This window comes from Theropithecus gelada, chromosome 12 (assembly GCF_003255815.1).
Source record: "Theropithecus gelada isolate Dixy chromosome 12, Tgel_1.0, whole genome shotgun sequence".
Lineage (NCBI taxonomy): Eukaryota > Metazoa > Chordata > Mammalia > Primates > Cercopithecidae > Theropithecus > Theropithecus gelada.
The window spans coordinates 117,608,442-117,632,214 of NC_037680.1; the positions used below are offsets into that span (position 1 = coordinate 117,608,442).

The 23,773-nt window shown below is 52.9% G+C and overlaps 1 protein-coding gene across 1 annotated transcript in view; it reads right to left on the minus strand.

Moving 5' to 3' along the window:
- PASK (PAS domain containing serine/threonine kinase) overlaps window positions 1-23,773 on the minus strand; it is a 47,073-nt gene that overhangs the window by 17,116 nt on the left and 6,184 nt on the right. Inside the window, exons 2-12 of the mRNA XM_025405533.1 lie at window positions 22,890-23,127; window positions 20,570-20,802; window positions 19,960-20,130; window positions 18,931-19,071; window positions 18,217-18,351; window positions 15,754-16,014; window positions 14,426-14,594; window positions 11,352-11,508; window positions 5,067-6,316; window positions 2,835-3,019; window positions 1,921-2,088 (exon numbers count right to left, since the gene is read on the minus strand). Of these exons, the coding sequence (XP_025261318.1) occupies window positions 1,921-2,088; window positions 2,835-3,019; window positions 5,067-6,316; window positions 11,352-11,508; window positions 14,426-14,594; window positions 15,754-16,014; window positions 18,217-18,351; window positions 18,931-19,071; window positions 19,960-20,130; window positions 20,570-20,802; window positions 22,890-23,085 (3,066 nt within the window). The 5' untranslated portion in view covers window positions 23,086-23,127. The remainder of the gene's footprint in view (window positions 1-1,920; window positions 2,089-2,834; window positions 3,020-5,066; window positions 6,317-11,351; window positions 11,509-14,425; window positions 14,595-15,753; window positions 16,015-18,216; window positions 18,352-18,930; window positions 19,072-19,959; window positions 20,131-20,569; window positions 20,803-22,889; window positions 23,128-23,773) is intronic.

Sequence of the window (23,773 nt, forward strand, 5' to 3'; positions counted from 1 at the left end):
AAAGGAGGGAGGAAGGGAGCGAAGGAAGGCAGGAAGGAAGGAAGGAAGTCAAGTATGAATATAAATGAAAAAGAGAAAAAAAAAAGAGAAAAGAAATGAAATGAAACAAAACTCAGGTATGAATATAAACGAAAAAAATCCCAAACAGAAATAGCAAATCAGGCCAGGCGCAGTGGCTCACGCCTGTAATCCCAGCACTTTTGGGAGGCCAAGGTGGGTGGATCACAAGGTCAAGAGATCGAGACCGTCTTGGCCAACATGGTGAAACCCCAACTCTACTAAAATACAAAAAATTAGCTGGGCGTGGTGGTGCATGCCTGTAACCCCAGCTACTTGGGAGGCTGAGGCAGGGGAATCACTTGAACCCGGGAGGCGGAGGTTGCAGTGAGCTGAGATCATGTCACTGCACTCTAGCCCGGCAACAGAGCAAGAGGCCGTCTAAAAAAAAAAAAAAAGAGAGAGAGAAATAGCAAATCAAAAGTCAAATTCAGCAATGCATTAAGAACTGTTATAACGTAATCAAAGACAGATTCTGTGACTATGTTTTTCATTTTATTAATAAAGGCAAGAAGGATATGAATATCTCAATAGATGCTGAAAAGACATCTTTTGATAGAATTTGATAGAACTCAACACTCATTCTTAAAACATTTTAGCAAGTTGAAAGTAAAATGAAAGATCCTTGAATAAAAGATGCTCATCAGGAATGAAAGGAGCCATGGCCACCTTGGAGAAGCAGCAGCACACCTGCTGTGCAGCACACTCCACAGGTCCTAGCTAAGGACAGACAGGAGCAAAGGATCAAAGGATGATGACAGGCAAATCACAGAGGGGAGGGACAACACTGTCATTACTGCAGAGGAGTGGTTGTTGATCTAGAAAATCCAAAAGATCCACTAAAAAAGCATGAGTACTAGGAAGACGTGGATACAGACATATGATGAATCAATCCAAGCTCGGATCTTTCGTGTATTCCAGCCACAAGTGACTAGAAAATGCAGGGAGCAAAGGATCCCGTGGGCAGTATTCCGTGACCCTCCCAGGAACCCACCAAGCCAGGCACGAACACACCTGGACAGTCTAACAGGATTCACAGCAAGCAGCAGATGCTGCTTCTGAGCAGGAAAGTGGGCATCGTCCTGAGGTCAACTCCCCCACAACGCAACATGTCCAGGCAGCTACGAATCCCGAGAGGACTTGGGAGGGAGGGACAGTAAGTTCTAAACCTTACTTGGAAGGAGAGTATGTAAGAATGGCCATGATAACTGGGGAGGAAAGGGGTGGGGGGAACGAGCAGCTGCCAGTGTTCAGTGCACCTAGAGGGACGCCTCGCACACACCAGTCCCTGCTCCAGCCGTGAGCTATAAACAACGCAATCACTCCCGGGGCCTGGGAAGACCAAGGGCTTCTGCTGGTTAGCTCGCTTGCCTCTTTCTTGGGGGTTTTTTCCAGCGGGGTGGAGGAGGTCCTAAATTTGGTTTTAAGCGTGCATGTGCAGTGCCCGCGAGATATCAGCATCTAAGTGGGCAGTAGGAGAATGGCGCAAGACCCAGGCTCAGAAAGGAGGGAACACAGATCCAGATGTGGGATCTCAACACAAGGGCAGGAGGCGAAGCCCTGAGCCTGGCCTGTTCGAGGTCTGAATCTACAACTTGACGGGATCAGCAACCCTGGATGTCGATGTGTGTGCTGCTGGGAGAGCCTCCTTGTATCCGGAAACCGTCCACATGCCTGGATGTCGACGTGTGTGCTGCTAGGAGAGCCTCCTTGTATCCGGAAACCGCCCACATGCCAGGTTGTGTGCTTGGTGCCGTATGTACAGGACTCCTCCAAAAACCCCAGGTTTAGAGAACTGGGACCAAAAGTCAAGAGCCATTTGAAGTGGTGCCTGGCACCACTCCCCTCCCACAGCCAGCATACCTCCTTGTTTTTTTCCTTGTCCACAGCAGTCCACACGAAGCCGAAGGCCCCACTACCCAGCGGGCTCAGGGTGCTGTACTTTTGGGAGTACTCGCCCTCACAGGCCGCCAACCCCTCCAGTTCCACAGCCTTGGGGGGCTCCTCAAACCAGGGTCTGGCTCTGAGCACCTGCAATGTAGAGGAAGGTCTGTGGGGTCACATGCAACTGCACCTGGCAGAGGTGCAGCACCCACAGTGGTCCCCCTGCGTCTTCAGTAGCTGCCCGAGGCAGGTGTGCCCTGCCTTCCAGTCCCCTCGGCTCCCATGCTCTCAGACAGGTCTGAAGGCCTATCTCCACAGGGCACCCCAAGCAGCCTCAGCACACTGATCCCAACTGGCACACATGTTGAAACGTGTTCACACCCCACCATACACATGGACTTATGCAGATTTAAAGTGGCTGTATAGTCACACTGGATACTAGAAGACAGTGTGGAAAGTTACAAACAGGGCCGGGTGCAGTGGCTCGCTTCTGTAATCCCAGAACTTTGGGAGGCCGAGGCGGGTGGATCACCTGAGGTCGGGAGTTCAAGACCAGCCTTGCCAACAAGGAGAAACCCAGTCTCTACTAAAAATACAAAATTAGCCAGGCATGGTGATGCGTGCCTGTAATCCCTACTACACAGCAGGCTGAGGCAGGTGAATCACCCGAACCCAGGAAGCGGAGGTTGCAGTGAGCCGAGATCGCACCATTGCACTCTAGCCTGGGGAACAAGAGCGAAACTCCGTCCCACAAAAAAAAAAAAAAAAAAGAAAACAAAAGTTACAAACAGACCGTATTCCCATATCCGAGGAAACACAGAGAGATGCCAACTAGGATATCTGCCACACGGTACAAGACAAGTCCAGGGCAGGCATTAACTGCAAATACCCACTTCCACCAGGCTGGGTCCGGTGAGCTCCGCAGCGGTGGAGTGGGTGGAGCTGGGCAGGCTGGCAAGGAACAGGCGGGTCCTGGCGGCTGAGTCGCGGTGGCTGTGGAGGAGGTCTTTCACCAGCCAGCAGCAGAACAGAGGTGTGGGGCCTTGGAGCTCCACCCGCCTCACCTCAAACTGTACGCCTGAAGGGTAAGAAGGTAAGAACGCACAGGCCTGTGCTGACCTGGCTAGATAGCAGCTTTAGGTTAGAAAGTCCAGTACCCAGAATGCAACAGTTCAGTCCCCAGCAGCTTTAGGTTAGAAAGTCCAGTCCCCAGAACGCGGCCCAGAGAACAGCCCATGCACAGGTAGGCAGCACCAAGGCCTAGAGGAAAGCTGTCAGGGCCGGCCAGGGAAACACCTCAGGGCATAGCCTGCAGGCCTGCAACCACCACACCTCCTCACTCAGGGCAGCCAGAGGCCAAAGAAGCCCTCCGGAGAGGTCTGCAGACCACCCCAAACTCAGAATAGCCTGAGGAACCTGCATTCAACATGCCCCTACACACAGTGGGTCTTCGGCCTTCCGGTGACAAGAATGTGAAAGGCTTACATTAAAACCATGTACACGTGCACCTGCTCTAGTCACTAATAGCCATATTAAACTCCATACCCACTTATACAGAGAAAGCACGTACGCATTTTTCCACAGCCTCCTGCTATACACCAACATAAGTGTGGTTAACCTTTTTTGGTGGTGGGGATTTACAGCTCATTTTATTTTCTTCTTGTTTATATTTCTAATGTTTGTACAAATAACACGTATTATTTACAAAATTCTTTTAAATAAAGAACCGTAGTTATCAGCACTACAAAATCAGCAATATGGAAACAACTGGTTAAAATAATGTGGACCTATTAAGAAATGAGGAAAATATGGCCGGGCGCAGTGGCTCACGCCTGTAATCTCAGCACTTTGGGAGGCCGAGGCGGGCGGATCACGAGATCAGGAGATCGAGACCATCCTGGCTAACATGGTGAAACCCCATCTCTATTAAAAATACAAAAAATTGGCCGGGCTCGGTGGCTCATGCCTGTAATCCCAGCACTTTGGGAGGCCAAGGCGGGTGGATCACAAGATCAGGAGCTCGAGATCAGCCTGGCCATCATAGTGAAACCCTGTCTCTACTAAAAATACAAAAAAATTAGCCAGGTGTGGTGGCACACGCCTGTAGTCCCAGCTACTCAGGAGGCTGAGGCAGGAGAATCGCTTGAACCCGGGAGGCGGAGGTTGCAGTGAGCCAAGACCATGCCATTGCACTCCAGCTAGGGTGACAGAGTGAGACTCCGTCTCAAAAAATAAAAAAAAATAGGCAGGGCACAGTGGCTCACACCTGTAATCCCAGCACTTTGGGAGGCTGAAGCGGGTGGATCACAAGATCAGGAGATCAAGACCATCCTGGCTAACACAGTGAAACCCCGTCTCTACTAAAAATACAAAAAATTAGCTGGGCATGGTGGCAGGCACCTGTAGTCCCAGTTACTCGGGAGGCTGAGGCAGGAGAATGGCGTGAACCCGGAAGGCAGAGCTTGCAGTGAGCCAAGGTCACACTACTGCACTCCAGCCTAGGCGACAGAGCGAGACTCTGTCTCAAAAAAAAAAAAAAAAAGAAATGAAAATAAAAAAGAAAGTAAAACAGAATCAACCTCAAAGGGGCAAGCAGAGTGGCCTGATCACATGACCCTCACAGAAGGGCAGGTTTTTCATTTTTCAGAGATCAGGGCAGCCTAAACACCAAAAGCACAGAAGAAGAACACGTGAGCACCTCGCCATGCTCACATCTCTCTCGGCCTCTCCATGTGACCACTGAGGTGGGGGCCGGCGGGAGGTCGAGAGACAGACTCCAGCATGACGTACGTCCCCGCGCCTCTCCTGCTCCCAACAGAATCTCCCCAAGCTGCTGTGAGGAGTGGCTCTCTGAAGTGTATGGCCTGAGTTGGGAGACACAGCTGGAACTGATGGGCATGGAGCAGGTGTACTGGGACCCCGGGTGCCACCCTCCCCAGGCACACACATTTGTAATCTTAATTTTCAAGGGGTGGATGATAATGCATTCTCCTTTAAAACACGATTTCTGCTGAAACTATTCCAGGGCGAAACCCCATCAGACCCCAGAACAAGGAAGGCCCTGCACCCCCACTGCACTGTGCTCTGGGGGCACCATGCTTCTTCCCATGGGGCCCGGGACATACTCAGCCGTAAGCCATCTCGATGATAGCAGCTCCCGGAGTAGGCACCCTCCTGGATCTCCCGCTGCAGGCCAGCAGCCCCGGGCATCACGGGTGTGGAGGTGACCTGGACATTCAGCCTTGGCTCCTCTGCTGATGGGCACGTGTCCTCAGGGCCAGCATCCAACACGGAAGGAATGTGTCCTGGGCTTTCTCCGTCACTTGCTACATAATGCTCAGAGGACACCAAACAAACCTCAAGCGGTTCTGTTGGATCATGTTCCAGGCAGCTCTCCCGGAACCGTCGGCCTTGGCCAAGGTCAACACAGGTGCCAGTCAGTAATAACAGCTCCCTGTCATCCAGGACACATGACCCCTGTTCCTGGAGACTGGCCACATCTGGATCAGAGCCCACTGCCAAGGAAGAGGGTGTCCCTCTGAGTTCAGACGTAGCACAGGAACAACTTGATGAAGTTTGGTCTGTCTGGTCACTGAAAAAGAGTTCCTTGAGGTTCCAGGAAAACGAATTCACATCAACCTCCTGGGCCTCCACTGCTTCCAGGCCCCCGGGGAGGTCCGTGGCCAAGGCATAGCAGGCTGAGGAGCTGCCCGTGAAGCCACCGTATAGGTCTCTGCCTCCCAGATCGCAGGACAACACAGGAGCAGGGACAGCCGGGCGCTCTGTCGGAACGAGTTCGGCGTGGGGCACATCCAGGGCTCCCGCAAGGCTCAACTGGGACAGCTGCTCCTTCATCAAGCAGGTCTGCAGCTCTTCTCGGTCATTTTTCACTCCCAGCCACGGCTCATCTAGAGTAGGTGTCCCAAACGAGAGGCCTGCCATCCCAGAGGGGTTGGGGGCCAAGTCCTGGCTTTGCCACCACAAGCCCCATTCACTCCCGTAGCAAGGGCAGTGCATCAGGAGGCTGCCCCCCACCAGCTGACCCTTGGCCTGGGGCTTGGCCATGGCAGCCCCAGCCCAAAGGTCTGAACCACCGGGACCACTGACTCCCATCCGCTCTAGCCGGGCCTCCTGACACAGGCCACACATGCCAGCGTTACTGCCCCCATCCTCAGCTGGGACTGGAGCTGCAGAATCTTCACAAGAAGCAAATGGCTTCACATCCACTGGTTCAGACCTGCTTTCTCCCAGAAGATCCTGTCCAGGACTCTCTATTGCCACAGGTTCCTCTCTCCCCAAGGCAGTGACTTGCTGGTCCTTGGGCAGCACCTGTTCACCGTGCACTGGCAGGCTTCCGTCTGGAACACTGTCCACCCTGGGGATAATGACATGGGTGACCATCATGTAGGGCCACAGATGAGTCAAAAGGAGAGATTGCACCGATTGTCCATTAGAACTAAGTACAAAGCATTAAATGCCACCACTTTATAACAAGAGAAAGACCAAATTTTGTGACCAAGTTAAAAAGCACTTATCTTAAATTTCTCCCAATTAAGTCCGTATTTAGAAATGATTTAGCAGAGAATGCTACCAAAAGCCCAGCAGTAAAGTACAGGAGCACTTGCCAATGCTTTGCTCAGTGCTCTCACTTCATCTCAGGGCCTCCAAACCCCAGTCAGCCATGCAGCTTAGCCGCAGCCCCGCCTGCAAGGGGAAGTCCCTGCTGCTGCCTTGAGGAGGTGTGAGAGGAAAGGAGAGAGGGATTGGAGGGTCCCTGGCAAACTCTACAACAGTAAAAAAAAAAAAAAAAAAAAAAAAAAAACAACTGATTGACTACAAACACCATCTGACTTCACAGCCACTAGGGAAATGGCTCTCAGATGGGGCCCATGCAGAAGGGGACAGGGGTCAGGGGGGCCGGGCACAGTGGCTCACACCTGTAATCCCAGCACTTTGGGAGGCCGAAGTGGGCGGATCACTTGAGGTCAGGAGTCTGAGACCAGCCTGGCCAACATGGCAAAGCCCTGTCTCTACTAAAAATACAAAAATCAGCCAGGTGCGGTGGCAGACACCTGTAATCCCAGCTACTTGGAGGCTGAGGCAGGAGAATTGTTTTAGCCTTGGAGGCAGAGGTTGCACCACTGCACTCCAGCCTGGGTGACAGAGTAAGACTCTGTCTTAAACAAAAAAAAAGAAAGAAGGGGACAGGGGCCAAAAAAGAGAGAGGAGGCTGGTGAGGGTGGCTCCTAAGAGGTGGCACACAATGTCCCCCAGCATTCAGCACATGGTGACCCACGAGGAGGCTGCCACAGTCCAGACAGGATGATTACAGAGCCAAAGGACCCAGGCCTCCTGTCAGCCACGCACTGTGGCCTCCACATGACAGACTGACGCTGGGCAGCAGATGAACAGAATGTGACCGCACCCCCTCACTCGGGGACAGACAAACAGGTTAACGTCAGCAACCTAGTAAAGGTACACCAGAGGCTCAGGAAGAGCACAGGACTGGGCACAGTGGCTCACACCTGTAATCCCAGCACTGTGGGAGGCTGAGCCCAGGAGTTCGAGACCAGCCTGGACAACACAGGGAGACCTCGTCTCTACAAAAAATTAAAAAATTAGCCAGCGTGGTGACACACACCTGTAGTCCCAGCTACTTGGGCGGCTGCGGTGGGAACCTCGCTTGAGCACAAGAGTCTAGGCTGCAGTGAGCTGTGATCGCACCACTGCACTCCAGCCTGGGCAATGGCCAAGACCATCTCAAAAAAAAAAGACCAAGAGGAAGGAAGGGTGGGTTCCACAGAGAAAGGGATTCTGAGCCAAGTTCTGAGGAAAAGCAGTTTTCTGAGGGGAATTAGGGGTAGGCGGAGGGTCTGCGTCTGCCTGCATCTCTCCCTCCATCTCTCCCATCTCTCTCTCCCCTGCACCTCCCTCTCCCTCTCTGTCCATCCCATGCTTGAGACAAACCCCACGCAAATGCCAGGAAACCGCACATCCTCCTGCAGGACCAGGTAAGGCAGGAGGCGAATGCACACCACGAGGGTCTCATAAAGTCCCTTGCCAAAGAGTCTGGGCAACTTCTGGGGCACAGTCTGGACACACAGCTGAGGCCCCTGGGCAGCCCTGCATCTTCACCCATGCTCTTGGGGCCTGAGTAGCGGACTGCTGCAGCCTCAGTACCCGTTCTCCTCTCCGCGGTCACCTGAGTCCACGGCCCTTCCATCAAAACCCTTGGGCCAGATGTGTCTGGGGATTTCAGAAAAGTCATATGGCCACCTGCTAGGGAGACCCCAGCAGGCTGGGGAGAGGGCCTCATGGGCATCCACTGCCCTGTGTCTGCAGCGAGGCCTCTGAATACTCAAACTGCAGAGGTCAAGGGAAAGCCACGAACAGCTTCACGTGCGCTCAGGGCCAATTTGACCATCCAATGCTTTTAGCATCAATTCTAAGAAAAATATTTCAGTGTTGGGGGCATTTTGGGTTTCACAATTTTGGCTAAGAGATTGTGAAACTGTGGATCTCTGACTTTCAGCAGGACAGCAACTCAGGAAACACAAGTACATCCTCCAGCTGCCCTGGCAGCCAGGCATCACCATGCCACTCAGTCTGGCCAGCATGCAGTCAGGGCATGAAGGATGTGATCTGCCAAGTGCACACAGTCCCTTGAGCTGCTGGGACCTCAACCCAGGGCAGCCCCAGGGACCATAGGTCCTCCACTGGGGATGCACCAGGGCCTGGCCTCTGTGGAGATCCGAAATCCCCACCTGCTGTCTGAGCACATCACTTGGGGTCTCTTCTAGTACCTGATCCACAGTCTAACAATTCACTCAGCTTCAGCATCCATTTGCTAACAATCAGACTGCACTCCCGGGATTACCAGGAAAACTAAAGGAGACAACTTAGAGGAAGTACCCAACTTAAATCCCTAGAACACAGAAGCACTCCGTACAGCTCACCTCCTTCCTTCATGCTTCCTACCCCTGTCCTCTTACTGTTTCAGCTTATTGTCCTGACCAGACCACAGTTCTCAGGAACACACCTCAAGTCTTCCGCAATGCTCATTTGTTGAATAAGTGAACGAGTGAGTGACTGAGTGGGTGAATGAATGGATAAATCTCTGTAGTCATAACTGCACTAGATGTGTAGTAGATGCTAATCAAACTCTTAGAAATCTGACATCCAAAAACGTCCAATCCAATAGAAAGACTAGGAATTGGCTGATCTTGGCCAACTCCCTTGGTACAACCAAGTCCTGGCAGATGAGTTGTGTCCAAGGTCCTGAGGAGAGCAACGGGCCACGTGGCCTCTGTCTGCCGAGACGTCCCAGACAAGGGGAGCACTGGCAAGGGGGCCCAGTCGCTAGTGCTGTGAGCACCCACGGGCCAGACTTGGGCCCTCAACGACAGTCACCCCATTTCAGCTTGGTGGCACCTCTGGAGAGGTGCACACAGCAATATTATTCATAGTAATATTGAAAACTCACATGTGTTGAGCGCCTGCTCTGTTCCACACAGTGGAAGGAGAGCAAGTAGAGCCAACAGCTGCTCTCTCATGTCACTGAACGTGGACACACAGTGGCAAATGGAAAATCAGGGAGGCTAAGCAAACAAGAGAAAGCACCAGCACGTCAGCCAGTGGGACAGTGGCTCATGAGCTAGGATGCCATCCAGGAGGCTTCGCTTCTGAGGGGGCCTGTAGAGGAAGATCTGCAGGACATGCATGTGCATACACATACACACACATTTAGGACAGTGTGCACGGTATAATCCCAGCCGTGCTAAAGGAAAGAAGCAGTAACATGTGAGCACACATATGCACATGCACACATAAAATTGTAATATACAACTATAGTTGAATGCACAGGAAGAAGGCCTGGAAGGTTATAACTGCTGACTGTGGTCCCCTGGGGGAAAGAGTGGGATTGGAGGAGGGGGACTGGAAGACGGCCAAGGGAACTGTCGCTTTTACCATTATTCTTCTATAATTTAAAAAAACACATATTCATGTATTACATATTTTTAAACACACGTATTTTATATGTATCTATTACATATTTTTTAAAATAATTTCAAGACTAGAAAACACAACAAGGTGGATAAATATCACAGACACGGCGATGAGCAGAAGGCAGACAGAAGGAAATGGTGCGTGAGGCTTGACGGCAGGCAGTCTAACCTCTGCCCTGACCCAGGGCAGCGGGGTGTAGGGGGCACGGTGCAGGAAGGGACCTGGGGTCTGCAGGCAGCCAAGAAAGGGTCCTGGACCACCTGGGCACCTACAGTTTGGGCACCTTTACTGCAAACTGTGCATAAAAAAAGATTCTGGGCCAGGCGCGGTGGCTCACCCCTGTAATCCCAGCACTTTGGGAGGCCAAGGTGGGTGGATCATGAGATCAAGGGATTGAGACCAGTCTGGCCAACACGGTAAAACCCCGTCTCTAGTAAAAATACAAAAATTAGCTGGGCGTGGTGGCAGGCGCCTGTAGTTCCAGCTACTCAGGAGGCTAAGGCAGGAGAATCGCTTGAACCCAGAGGGCAGAGGTTGCAGTGAACCAAGATCACGTCACTGCATTCCAGCCTGGGCAGTTGAGTGAGACTGTCTCAAAAAAAAAAAAAAAAAGATTCTGAAGAAGAAAATGGGTTACAAACACACACACATGCTATGCACAATAGGACTATGAGAATAGAATGAGTTTTTATTTCTACTTTTCCAAATGTTCCTAATTCTCTAATATAAACTTCCTTTACTCTAAATAGAACATTTAAAAATATGCAAAGAGAACAGATTCATATGACTTTGAAAATGATAAAATTAATCCCAGCACTTTGGGAGGCCAAAGTGGGCTGATCAAGAGGTCAGGAAATCGAGACCATCCTGGCCAACACGGTGAAACCCTGTCTCTACTGAAAAAAAATACAAAAAATTAACCGGGCGTGGTGGTAGGTACCTGTAGTCCTAGCTACTTGGGAGGCTGAGGCAGGAGAATGGCGTGAACCCGGAGGCAGAGCTTGCAGTGAGCTGAGATGGCACCACTGCACTCCAGCCTGGGCTACAGAGCGAGACTCTGTCTCAAAAAAAAAAAAAAAGAAAATGATAAAATTATGTTATGTTTTCATCAGTTCTCTGAAATCTACCTAAACAATCTGGAACTCTCCACAGCCTGCTTCCTTATCCCGACAGTCAGATAGTAACAGCATGGTGCCCTCCCGTACAGGCTGATAAGGACTCAGCCAGGCAGCACAGAAAACCCAGCTGTCACTGTGTGTGGAACACAGCAGGCGCTCAACACACGTGAGTTTTCAATATTACTATGAATAATAGGCTGAATATTTCTCTCTGACATGTTCCTCATTCACTTACCATCTGCCTGGCCTTTTACTAAACCTGTAACCTCCCACCAAGGGACTTACCCTGGAGCAGGCTGAGGAGAGAGGCAGGAAAGGAGCTGGCTTCCAGTCCCCAGCTCAGTCTGAGTCCCGGTGACGATGTCTTGGCTTTCCACTAGCTTCTGGGTCTCATCTTGGGGCACAATGTGGCCACCAGCAAGCACGACATCGATCCTTGGATCTGGCAGCAACACCAAAAAAGAGTGTGTGCTCGTCACAGACACTCCCTAAAACAAACCTGCTCATTTGCCTGGAACTCACTGAGGCTCCTTTACAGCATGACCAGCATCGACCACCTTTCACCACCCCAGGCATCCCAGGTTCAAACCAGCGCCCTGTCTCTGCCTCCTGTCGCCCTGCTGCTTGGCCCAGGACACCCGCAGCCAGCTATCATGATCCTTTTAACACCCAAGTCAGAGCACGGCCCTCATCTGCTGACAACCCTCCAACAGCTCCCATCTGACTCTGGGTAGAAGTCAAAGTCTTGGCCATGGCCCCCCAACCCTGTGGCCTCACTCCCCCAGGTCTCTCCACCTGGCCCTCTCTGGCCAGCCATCCCTGCCTCCCTGCCATACCTGAAGTATTAGAGGCCTTGGGATCATGGCTCCTGATCCCAGAAACACTGTACCTGGGTATCTACAAGGCTTCCCTAGGCCTCCTGGGCCCCCAAGTCTAAGACTGCACACCCTCTTTGCTTTCCTCCTGAGCTCTGGCCAATTCCTGGGCTCCACGTGTCACCTGGCTTCCTCCAGTCCCCATGAGGGCAGGGGTGTTTGCCCACAGCGCAGCCTGGCACATGGTAGGGGATGAGTGTATGTCTCTTGGTTACATGAGAGAAAGCAGCCTGCATTAGGAAGGACCCTGGGAGGCCGGGCACGGTGGCTCACACCTGTAATCCCAGCACTCTGGGAGGCCGAGGCAGGTGGATCACCTGAGGTTGGGAGTTCGAGACCAGCCTGACCAACATGGAGAAACCCCGTCCTACTAAAAATACAAAATTAGCCGGGCATGGTGGTACATGCCTGTAATCCCAGCTACTCGGGAGGCTGAGACAGGAGAATCACTTGAACCCAGGAGGCAGAGGTTGCAGTGAGGCGAAATGGTACCACTGCACTCTAGCCTCAGCAACAAGAGCGAAACTCCGTCTCAAAAAAAAAAAAAAAAGAAGAAGAAGAAGGACCGGGGAAGAACCCTAGCCCCAAGCCAAGGGAAGCCTGCTCTGTGACCAGGACTGTTGGGTGGTTCGGCACAACTTCTCTGAGAGGCATTTTTGACAGTAACTAGCAAAAGTGTTCATTCCCTGAAACCAGAAGTTCCACTTCTAAGAATTCATCCTAAGGAAGCAAAGTGAGAGGCACAGAAATGTTGTGATCCCCTCCCCCAACCACCAAATATCCGACAAAGAGCCTGTACTAAACACACAAGCGTGTGTGCACAGGTCAGGATTTGGAATTCTGGAAAAAAGGGAAGGGAAATATCATCAGTGCCAGAGGAAAAAGCTCGTATAAAGGATAGACTATAAGAGAGAAAAACCCAGACACGATGAGGGGAACCACATGCTAAGGAAAGCCGGGATTGTAAGGAGAACCAACAGCCTAACAAAGCATCTTTTAAAACAAATGTTACAATCCAGCTTCTAATGCCCCAGGCGAGACCCTGTGGGGAAGGAGGCCGGGGGCATGTGCCAAAGAACTCACTTGAAGCCCAGAAAGTTTGTCTGGGTGAATGAGTGTCTGACGGTGAATGTTTATCTCACAAGGCCAGTCAGTCCCGTGAAGCTGTAGTTTTCCTCAGTGACTGTATTAAATCCACTTTCACACTCATTCAATACCCAAGTGACCGCATGCAGGACAACCTCGCAAGCCAGCACCTGCCGACCCGCCTGGCCCCACCACGATGCAGAGCCCTGACGCGGCTGTGCTTTCTGCCAGCACGGGCCACTCTCTCTCTCTCTCTTTATCTCACGCCCACTGTGTCCTTCCATAAAACAGAGACCCCCACCCGACGCCCCGCCACACCATCACCTGGATCCTTGAGTCCCAGCCTGGCCCAGGACTCCAGAACCACACCCAGTGAGCCCATGCTCCAGCGGGGCAGAGCCCATGGAGGCAGAGTCCTGGGGTCCCCACCAGGGCAGAGCCAGGGACAGGGTGCACCCCCACCCCATGCTTGTCAACAAAAGAGCGAGCACTGTGGAAGCAGCCAGGGGCCTGCTCCTTACCAGGAGCTCAGGCGTGGGCCCTGCCGGGACATCAGTGGGTTCCACTGCCCCCCACTGCTCCCGGCCAGAGTGGGTCCCTCGGGACAGGAGGCATGTGCCTGTCTTCACATGCCACACACCTAAGACTGTGCATATGAAAGGGACTCGGGAGCATTTGTTGAAATAATTTAAAATGTTAAATTAAAACTATTTGGGATAAATATAATTAAACCAGGAAATACTGGTAGAACATTCAATTTAGGAATTGCAGTCAACCCTCAGTACACTCAGGGGATGGGTTCCAGGACTCCCAGAATGCCAAAATCCGAGCACCCTCAAGTCCCACAGCCCCCACCCCGGAACGCAGGTGCATGGAAGGTCAGCCCTCCATATACGCCGACTTCACCTCCCACCAATACTGGATTTCTGAGGTTGAAAAGAATCCGTGTATGAGTGGACCCTCCAATGTCAAACCCAGTTGTTCAAGGATCAGCTGTAATCCGATTTGCTACATGGATTCACTCAAACTACACGAAGCTATATAAGTTTACTTAGAAAAGACAAGACTGTCAGTTAGCTGTGTCTCAGATATTAAGACTGTCAGTTAGCTGTGTCTCGGATGCTGTGTCTCGGATATTATGGACACAGGTGATGCAATCTTGGGGGGGTTTCTATTCTTCTCTATGCTCATACATTTGTAAGAATAACCTGTCACAGCCCCTGAGACAGAGAGGAACATCAAACCAGGAAACAGTCACCCCCCACTCTGTGTCCCCAGCACCCCTGAGCCTCTGGAGGGGCCGTAGCTCCTGTTCCTCCCGGCCCTGTCTCAGAGGCACGGGGCTGTCTGGGGCTTAGCAGCTGCAGGTGCATTCAGGAGGAGGAGGACATGTCTTACCCTGGGCCCCCTCAGCAGGGTCCTGGCCCTGCCACGGGTCCAAGGTTTTCTCCCCACACCCACTCTCATCACCAACATCCAGGCAGCTGGCCAGGTCTGGGAGCTGTAATGAGCTGTCGTACGCAAGGTCCATGTAGCTGTAGAAACCAGGAATCAGGAAAGTGATATTCTAGAAAACAAAGTGGGGACATTTCAGAACCTGGAGGATCCACGCTGACCTACTGGACTGTCCCCCTGGGGGAGGAATGGACACAAGGAGAGCCAGTCCCTGAGGGTTCACCCTCAAGGTCGGGAGAGGCCTCAGGCCAAATGTCCCTCAACACACCTGAAGCCCCGCTGATGCTCAACATGTAATTCATGTTTTTCCCCTTTTCTTTTTTTTTTTTTTTGAGACGGAGTCTCGCTCTGTCGCCCAGGCTGGAGTGCAGTGGCGCTATCTCAGCTCACTGCAAGCTCCGCCTCCCGGGTTCACACCATTCTCACGCCTCAGCCTCCCAAGTAGCTGGGACTACAGGCCACCTGACACCACACCTGGCTAATTTTTTGCATTTTTAGTAGAGACAGAGTTTCACCGTGTTAGCCAGGATGGTCTTTATCTCCTGACCTCGTGATTCACCTGCCTCGGCCTCCCAAAGTGCGGGATTACAGGCATGAGCCACTGTGCCCGGCCCCTTTTCTTAAGTAAAACGTAAAAACACAGTCTGCGGCAAGTTACAGCGACATCAACACATCTTTGGAGCAGACATCTGGCCTTTGGCCCCATGTTTACATGGATCTGGGAGCCTATGTCTGCAAGCCTCACCTCATGCGGCTCACTAGTGGCTGGAACAGTGACGTGTGCCCAGGACAGAAGGACTGTGGGGCCTCCCAGCCTCCTCCCAGGCCAGGAGCTGCTCTGACAGTGTCTCAAAGCTATGGGACACTGCCCATAGCATCCAGGAAGAACGCTAACTGCTTTTTAACTAACTTAAATTTAACTTAACTACAACTTAGCTTAGCTACTTTTTATTATTTCTACCAGGGTGAGAAATGAACCCTGCAGCTGTGTCGTAAACCCTGGTCCATCAGTCAGACCAGATCTCTAGGGCTTCGAGGCACAGTGCTCCTCTCTCTCCCTCCAACGGTGGCTGCTGGGGAGGGGTGGAGAGGAAGGAGCTTGGCAGCTGTGAGCAGGGACCTCCCTCCCTGGACCCAAGGTCCCTCCTGGGTAACGGCGCGAGCTGGAGAGCTTGCCGGGCGCGAGGCCTGTGCCACACGCAAGCCTGCACTGCAGAGCACAGCAGCTTCCTCTGAGGGAACGGGGAGCCAGGAGCCCAGGGCAACCCCACCTTGCCCAGGAGCTCGGTCTTTCCGTAACCAAACAGCGTCAGTGCGAAGCTATGGTTGATGCCGTGGATGGTCCCATCTGGCAGGAGGGTGATGAGGCCGCTGATGGTGCAGAACACCCAGACAGATGCCCAGTAGCCCCTCGCAGGGGCCGCCGCACTGGTGGTCGCCTCCTCACTGTTGGGTTGGGATTTCAGTTTTAAGCTCAGAGGGAAGGTGGTGCCGTCCCGGGCTCTTCCAACAGACCTCTGAATCTTGAGATGCTGAAAGAAAGGCTTGTCGTTTAGCTCAAGCCGCGTTTCACATGGACAGAGCACTGAATCTGCGCTGCATCCGACCTGACTTCTACCCCATATGTCATCAGGGAAGGTCCCCAGGACATCTCACACCCACACTGCTCTGCCTTCCCCTCCTCCCGGGCCCGCCTGGCCCAGGGAAGAGCCCTTCTGTGGGTGGGGAGGACTCAGTGTCCAGAGCCGCCCCAGGCACAGCGACCCCAGGGCAAGTGAGACACCCCTACTGAGGGGGCCGGGCACCAGCAGGGAGGGAGGGAGGGCTGTGGGGCTCAGGCTCGGGGCTCAGCCACGTCACTGGCAACTGCCATCCTTGCTCTGGCCCCAGGATACTGGCCCCACCGGCTGCACCGCAAGCTGTGCATCTGTGGATGTGTTCTCCCACCCCCTCAGCCTTGGGCAATGTCCCAGCTTCCACCTCTGTGGGTGGCCCAGTCCCGCCCTCCATCCTCATCCCTCCTGCCTGGGGGGCAGTGGTTCCCACTGTCACTCAGCTCTCAGCAGCCTTCTTGGCTCCCTCATCACTCACACAACCAGACCCCTGTACTGCATTCCCTCTGCTTTAAGTACTTGGAATGCACTCAGTTTCCCAACTAAATCCTGATGAATACAGCACTCCAAACCAAAGTTTGTTTGTTTGAGACGGAGTCTCACTCTGTCGTCCAGGCTGGGGTGCAGTGACACAATCTTGGCTCACTGCAACCTCCACCTCCACGTACAAGCGATTCTCCTGCCTCAGCCACCTGAGTCGCTGGGATTACAGGTGCCTGCTACCACACCCAGCTAATTTTTGTATTTTTAGTACAGACGGGGTTTCACCATGTTGGCCAGGCTGGTCTCAAACTCCTGACCTCAGGTGATCCTCCGGCCTCAGCCTCCCAAAGTGCTGGGATTACAGGCATGAGCCACCGTGCCCGGCCCAAACCAAAAATTTTTAAGTTTCTTCCCTTTATAGTTACAAGATGGCAAACTGGATCCAGGCCTGTGTGTCTGCCCTTGTTTAAAGGCTCACCCTGTAAAATGAGAGAACTGGAGGGGCCTGTGTCAGAGGCAGGGCAGTTCCTCTACCCTGTCTTGAACATAGCATTGCCCCAGTCAAGGTCAGAACTCAAGACCCCAGGCTCCCTGTGGCAAACACAGGCCCTGACCTCGTTCTGCTGAACCTCACATGGCCGCAGGCCCCAGTGAGCCAGCCAAGGAATGAGCGGGACACAGGGTCCCCTTTCCATGGCTCACAGGGTCTGTCTCGATTTGCTGCTGCGGGGTGTTAGGTGGCTCCAGTGCGGGGCTACTAGGAACAGTGCTGCTGCTGAGAACACGCTCACGCATGTTTTCCAGCGCACATTCCTTTGAACACATGGCTCAGACGGGTCAGGGGTTTGCTTCTGCTCAGACTCGGCAGATGCTGCCCAGCAGCCTCCCGGAGGAGTGGCACCGGCTGATGCTCCTGCCCGCTCTGAGGCCCAAGTGGCTACTGCTTTAGAGCAAAGGGCACAGAGAGAACAAACGTGGCGGGGAGCAGGGCTTCCAACCAAGCTGGGAAGCTTAAAATAGTAAATGACAGGCTCAGAGGGTGAAGGTCTGGGTTTAAGGCAAGCCAGAAAAGTGGAGAGTTCCTGTGGATGTCCTGAAAAGATCTACTCCTTGCAGCCCCAGAGCTGACTTCAGCCAGAACCAACTGTCCTGCCCCACCCTGCAGGCTGTTGGGGTGTGACATCAGTTCAGCTCAAGTAATGGGGTTCCCTGTGTGAAAGCCACACACTAGGTGGGAAACAGGCAACCTGGAGGATTCAGATGACTACTAGAGCCTCAGGTCATACCCCAACCTCCGCTGCCCTCCAACGCTGCTCCCGCAGCCCCCGACTGGCTGACGAGGCCGTCCTGCTTTGAGGGGAAACCCGACAATCAGCCAGTCGTCCCTGAAGACAGATCCCAACACATGCCCCCAGCAGGCTCCAGGGACAAGACTCAGGGGACAGGAGTGGTCAGCTGGGAGACCACATAGGCTCCCGCCCTTGGTCAAGGCCTCAGCGCACAGGAAGCTCAAAACTGAGCACATCCCACCCTCAAGGCCGCCCCTGCCTTCCGAAACCCTTGGTCTACGTCTCCGGATATGGATTCAGAGCTAAGAACTCAACCCCTTCACACAGTGCGGGAGGTCAGGAGCCCTACCTTTGGGATGTGCTGGCCAGAAGGAGGGAGCTGCACAGAAGGGATCAGGTCTGTGATGTGCTGCCCAGCCACGTCCGCCCCAGACACGTACCCGTGAAGATGGGCGAAGAGACCGTCGCACGACGTGATGGTGCCCTGGAGGAAAAGCCCAGTGCTCATCCTAAAAGCTTCTTGCGCTCCAGCTGTAAATTTCACTAAGCTTCAATATTTTCTAACTAAGCTTGCTTATTTTCATAAGCAAGACCCCAACATGATTTCTCCATCGGAAGTACAAGGGACATACACACATGAATTGAATAAGCGTATCACCATCTTTCTCCTTCTACCAGAGATGTACCTAAATTGTGGGCTTTCTTGTTCTTCAGGAGCCTGGCCCACACCACAGCTCATTAATAACATCCCAGTTCACATGCGAGGGCTGTCCCTAATGCCAGCTGCTATTCCGGGGGTTTTACACATATTATCTTATTTAAATGTTGAAACAACCTTATGAGGAGTTATGATTATGCCCCGGTTTACAGGTGAGGAACTGAAGTATAGGAGGTTCGTTCCCTGCCCAAGCATACACAATCAGTGAGGGCACCACTGGACACACCCTCCAGGCTCCTCATCCTCTCTTTCTTCCCAAAAGAATGAGACAGGGACCAGCACTTGCTGAAGAGGAGAACGCCGGCTCCAGCATCTGTGAGACATGAGGCAAAGCTGCACACTCACATCACTCTGGAAAGCAACCCAGGTCGAGACCCTCTCCACAGGCTCCAGGACCACCACGCAGCATAGGCGGTGTTCCTGCCGCATCCTCTTCATCCACACAGACACTGGAATCTTCTCCCCACTACGGCTGATGACATCCACCTACGGAGACAGGTTCGCACCTGCATGCCATGGACCCAAAAGACCAGTCTGGGTGGAGCACCCACCTCCAGGAGGCCCAAACTCCAGGCACTGCAACGTTTTCAACTTCTGCTTACCTGTCCTTCATTTCAGAAATTTACCAAAGCACAAACAAGATTTCTGATACTGAACATTAAAATCTCCAAGTGCAAGTTTTATCAAGAGAGTTGATTTCATTCTCAGTTCATGGTAATATTGCAGGGTGAAAAAAGCAGTAGCTGCTATTTCTTAAAGAAACAGACACCAACACATGGTGAATATCTTAATTTTTTTCTTCTTAGTAGTCAGTTGCTTGAACCAGTGATTTTCTGATACAATTGGTGCTAAGCTTTTTCCATGCCTTGGGCTCAGTCCTCCACATCCAACTCGGCTCACCTGTCAACGTCCAGGTTGGACACATGGCACAGGTGAGAGAATCAACACTGTCTAGGAAAACACTTCCAGGCCCACAGCCCTGCCCACTCCCACAAGCACCAAACAGAATGTAAAAATCAATAGACAATAAAACCATAATACTCTTGAGAATCTGATGTGGTGCCCAGCAGGACTGCAAAACACTAGTGAAGCTACAGCCCTCAAACAAAGCAAGGTCCACCCACGACACCCCCCGGGAGTCCAGCCACAGCCACAGTGTCCACTCCTGTGACGATTCGTTTTTAAAGGGCCCCCACCCCCACTGCAACTGAAGCAGGGAAACGGCACCTGGGATGACATTTTCAGCTGAAGAAGCTGAGGTGCCCTGGTGCCACCCAACCCCTAGCAGAGCTCCTAGTGGGGAACACCGAGCTCTTCCTGCCGTACGCTGCTGGTCTTGAGGCCAGACTGAGCTCTGCACCCGCACCCACTCACCACCGTGCCGAACACCACCGCAGCATGGCCGTCAGCCTCCATATGCTCCTCGCTGAGGGCCTCAACCACATCGGAATCTGACCTCAGAAAGAACTGCGTGAGCTTCTGGCCAATCAGGTCCTGGCTGCTGTACTCCAGGAGCCTGCAAGCTTTGTCGTTAGCAACCAGGATCTGAGGAATCACAAAGAGGAACAAGGATGCAGACATCCCCAGCAGCTCCACCAGCTGCCGAGAACAGCCCAAGAGGACCACACAGAAGCCAGCCTTTTCCTGACAGACAGGGTCTCACTCTTTTACCCAGGCTGGAGTGCAGTGGTGCAATCATAGCTCATTGCAGCCTTGAACTCCTGGGCTCAAGCGATCCTCCTGCCTCAGCCTCCCTGGTAGCTGGGACTACAGGTGTGTGCCACCACATCTGGCTAATTTCTTTGTAGAGATGGGATCTTGCTGTTGCCCAGGCTGGTCTTGAACTCCTGGGCTCAAGCAATCTTCCCACCTCCCAAAGTGCCCAAATGTTTTTCTAATTGCATTAAAACACACAAATCCCAGGTTTAAGGCACAAACCCCAAATCCACATCTATACAGCTGGATCTAAAACAGAAGCAAATACCTCTGTGGTCTTGGCATCGACAGTGAAGATGGCCTTGTTAGGGTTGCACACAGGGGCGGGAAGCAGGGGTGAGGACCACCCTGAGGACAGTCCCCGCAGCAGGGAGCAGCAGGACACACTGCCCCCAGGCCCGGCCGGGTCCGTGTGCTCGGGGGCGGCAGGGCAGTGCAGTTTACTTGTACAAATATTCTGGGCAGCCAGTGATGACAGACAGTAGGAGCTCCATCTGTCTTCTGAAAAGAGAAGCGAAGCAAAGCTTTAGACTTCACACAGCTGCCAGAGTCCACCTTCTGAAACAGGCAAAGCACACAGCCCTTGCCCTTAACTCCTGCAAAAAGATCTAAGGATTAAGTCAGTCTGCACAGCTAATGCACACTCTCATCGTGTGTCTGAACATGGTCCCCAGAATCCACTGAGGCAACCACCAGGTCCACTCGGAAGCACGAACAGCACAAGATCAACACTTCTGTGTCTAAATTACACTCAAAGCCAGGCGTGCCTATAATCCCAGCTCTTTGGGAGGCTGAGGCAGGAAGGCTGCTTGAGTTCAGGAGTTCAAGACCAGCCTGGGCAACACAGCGAGACCCTGTCCCTACTAAAAATAAAATTTTTAAAAATTAGTTGGGCATGGTGGTGTGCCCCCGCAGTCCTATCTACTCAGGAGGCTAAGGCGGGAGGATTGCCTGAGCCCAGGAGTTTGAGACTGCAGTGAGCTATGATTGCGCCACTGCACTCCAGCCTGAGCAACAGAGTGAGACCTTGTCTCAAAATCCAAAAAAGCTTAATCACGTTCAAAGGTCCCTTCCTTCCCACTGTCTTTCCTCCGTCAGTCATTCCAAGACCCCACAGCTACTCCGGCAGCTGCCCCATCACTTACTCCTTGGAGGCATCCATTGATTCAAGAGCTCCTTGTGCAGCGTTCTCACTCTCAGCAATGCCTCCAATGGCTCCCAAAACCCTCAGCCCAGTCATTCCTCAGACCTCACCCTCCTCCCACACCACCTTCCTTGGGCACCTGGGCTCCCCCACCTCCCACCCTCTCACCTCTCAGTGACCCTGGTTCCATCTCACCCATCCCTCGGTAGCTTTAAATATATCTAAACTAGAAATGCACTGAAGACTCCCACACCCGCACCTCCAGCCCGGACCTCCCACGGCCCACTCACCCTCTTCCCCATCTCAGGAGACACCAGCTGCCTTCTTCTAGTGCTCAAAACCAAGCACCCGAGACCTGGCCCTTCCATTTCTCTCCCATACCCTCCCCTCCGTGTCCTTTATCCAGGAACCCTGACTTTCTCAGTGAGTGGCCTGACCCCAGCCATTCTCTGAGGCTGGAAACCACATGGCCATCCAGCCACTCTCTCGCCCCTCCCCTTCCTAGACAGCAGTCACCAAGCGCAGCTCCTCCTCATGTCTCAAGGCCCTGTGCCTCTGGCTCCCACCCCTGTTCCTCATGCAGCCACCAGAATGATGCTCCAAAACAGGAACACACCTGTCAACACTCACTGAGAACATTCCTGATCAGCGCCTGGGTGAAGCCCACTCCCAAGGGCACTGCATGCCTCCCAGCCCAGCCCTCCCTGCAGTAACCCGGGTGCTCTCCACAGGGCCCTCCGCTCTACACCCTCAGACACCCCAGTGCACAAGCTCAGCTCCAACACCCTCCTACTCCAGGGTTGAAGTGCTCCTCGGCCTGGAGACCGGATCCCCTAGCCGTTTCCTGCGCACAGAGCCATTTCCTGCAGCTCTGTGCCCCACTTCCCCATTTTCCAGGTCTACCCCCCACTTCAAGCACACAGCCTGCTGTCTCCCCAAGTGCCTCCATCAGACAGCCCCTCAAAGGCAAGTGATGCTTTCTTCCTCACCACGGCCCAGACCCTTAGGGTGCTTAGACATAGGAGGCACCACAGACTTCTGCCCCATGATTCTTGGTCCACCAGCTAAACTGCATTTAGCTCAGTAAATGCATGAGCAAAGCTGAATTTCCCTAGTAAAACAGCCTAACCTAGAAGAGCATTCTTACACACTCTGAAGTAAGAAATAACATTTTGCTGTAACTTGACCCTGAAATGTGAAGGTGAGTTCCACCTGCTGCCTGAACAGAAGCGCCAGATGCCTGGGAGTCACGGCAGAGCAAAAGCAGCAGAAAGAGTCCTGCCGCAGTCACCTGCCAGCGTGAGCCGAGCACCTAAACCATGAACTTTTCTCTGCAGGAACAGAGTGACTTTAATCACTGGTGAGAGGGTTTCCGTGAGAACACAGAGCAACTCCACATTTGTATTTCCGTGCGCTAAGGCCTGCAATGGTCGAAGGTCATTACCGGACAGCGCCGTCCTGCTCTGGCAGAGTCTGGAAAGACCATTCCTTCTGCTCGGATGTCTGTGGGCTGAGGAAAACGACTTGCTGGGCTCGGCAGTGGTCTGTGCAGCTGGGCCCTCTGCTGGCACCGGCAAGGGGAGGCTCTGGGAAAGGCATCTCTGGTCCTCTTCAAAGGCCGTTAAGCCCCTGTCCTCCATGGGAAGAATGGAGGCCAATTGCCAAGCTTCCACCTCTAACAACTAGAAAACAACGTGAAGCTGATTAACATCTGCAAAGCAAAAACATAAAGACAGTTTAACCAACTAATTCGTAATGCTGAGTTCAGCTCGGCCCCAAAAGACATACACCCCCAACTGCCATCCCAGGTCAGAACCTGCGATGGGAGAACGGTCGGCCCAAAGTGGTGCTAAAAGAAGCTCTTTCCGGGCCGGACGCGGTGGCTCACGCCTGTCATCCCAGCACTTTGGGAGGCCGAGGCGGGCGGATCACGAGGTCAGGAGGTCGAGACCATCCTGACTAACACCGTGAAACTCCGTCTCCACTAAAAATACAAAAAATTAGCCAGGTGTGGTGGCGGGTGCCTGTAGTCCCAGCTACTCAGGAGGCTGAGGCAGGAGAATGGCGTGAACCCGGGAGGCAGAGCTTGCAGTGAGCCAAGATCAAACCACTGCACTCCAGCCTGGGCGATAGAGTGAGACTCTGTCTCTAAAAAAAAAGAAGCTCTTTCCAAGAAAAATACATAGGAAGATACAGGAAAGAGGGAAGGAGAGAGAGAGGAAAACAAAGAACAGGGTGGAAAGAAGTCATGAGGGAAGGCAGGGGCTGCAGGTACACACCAACTGAAAACACTCCCAGGTCACGATGAACCCATCAGCGCGGGGGGCT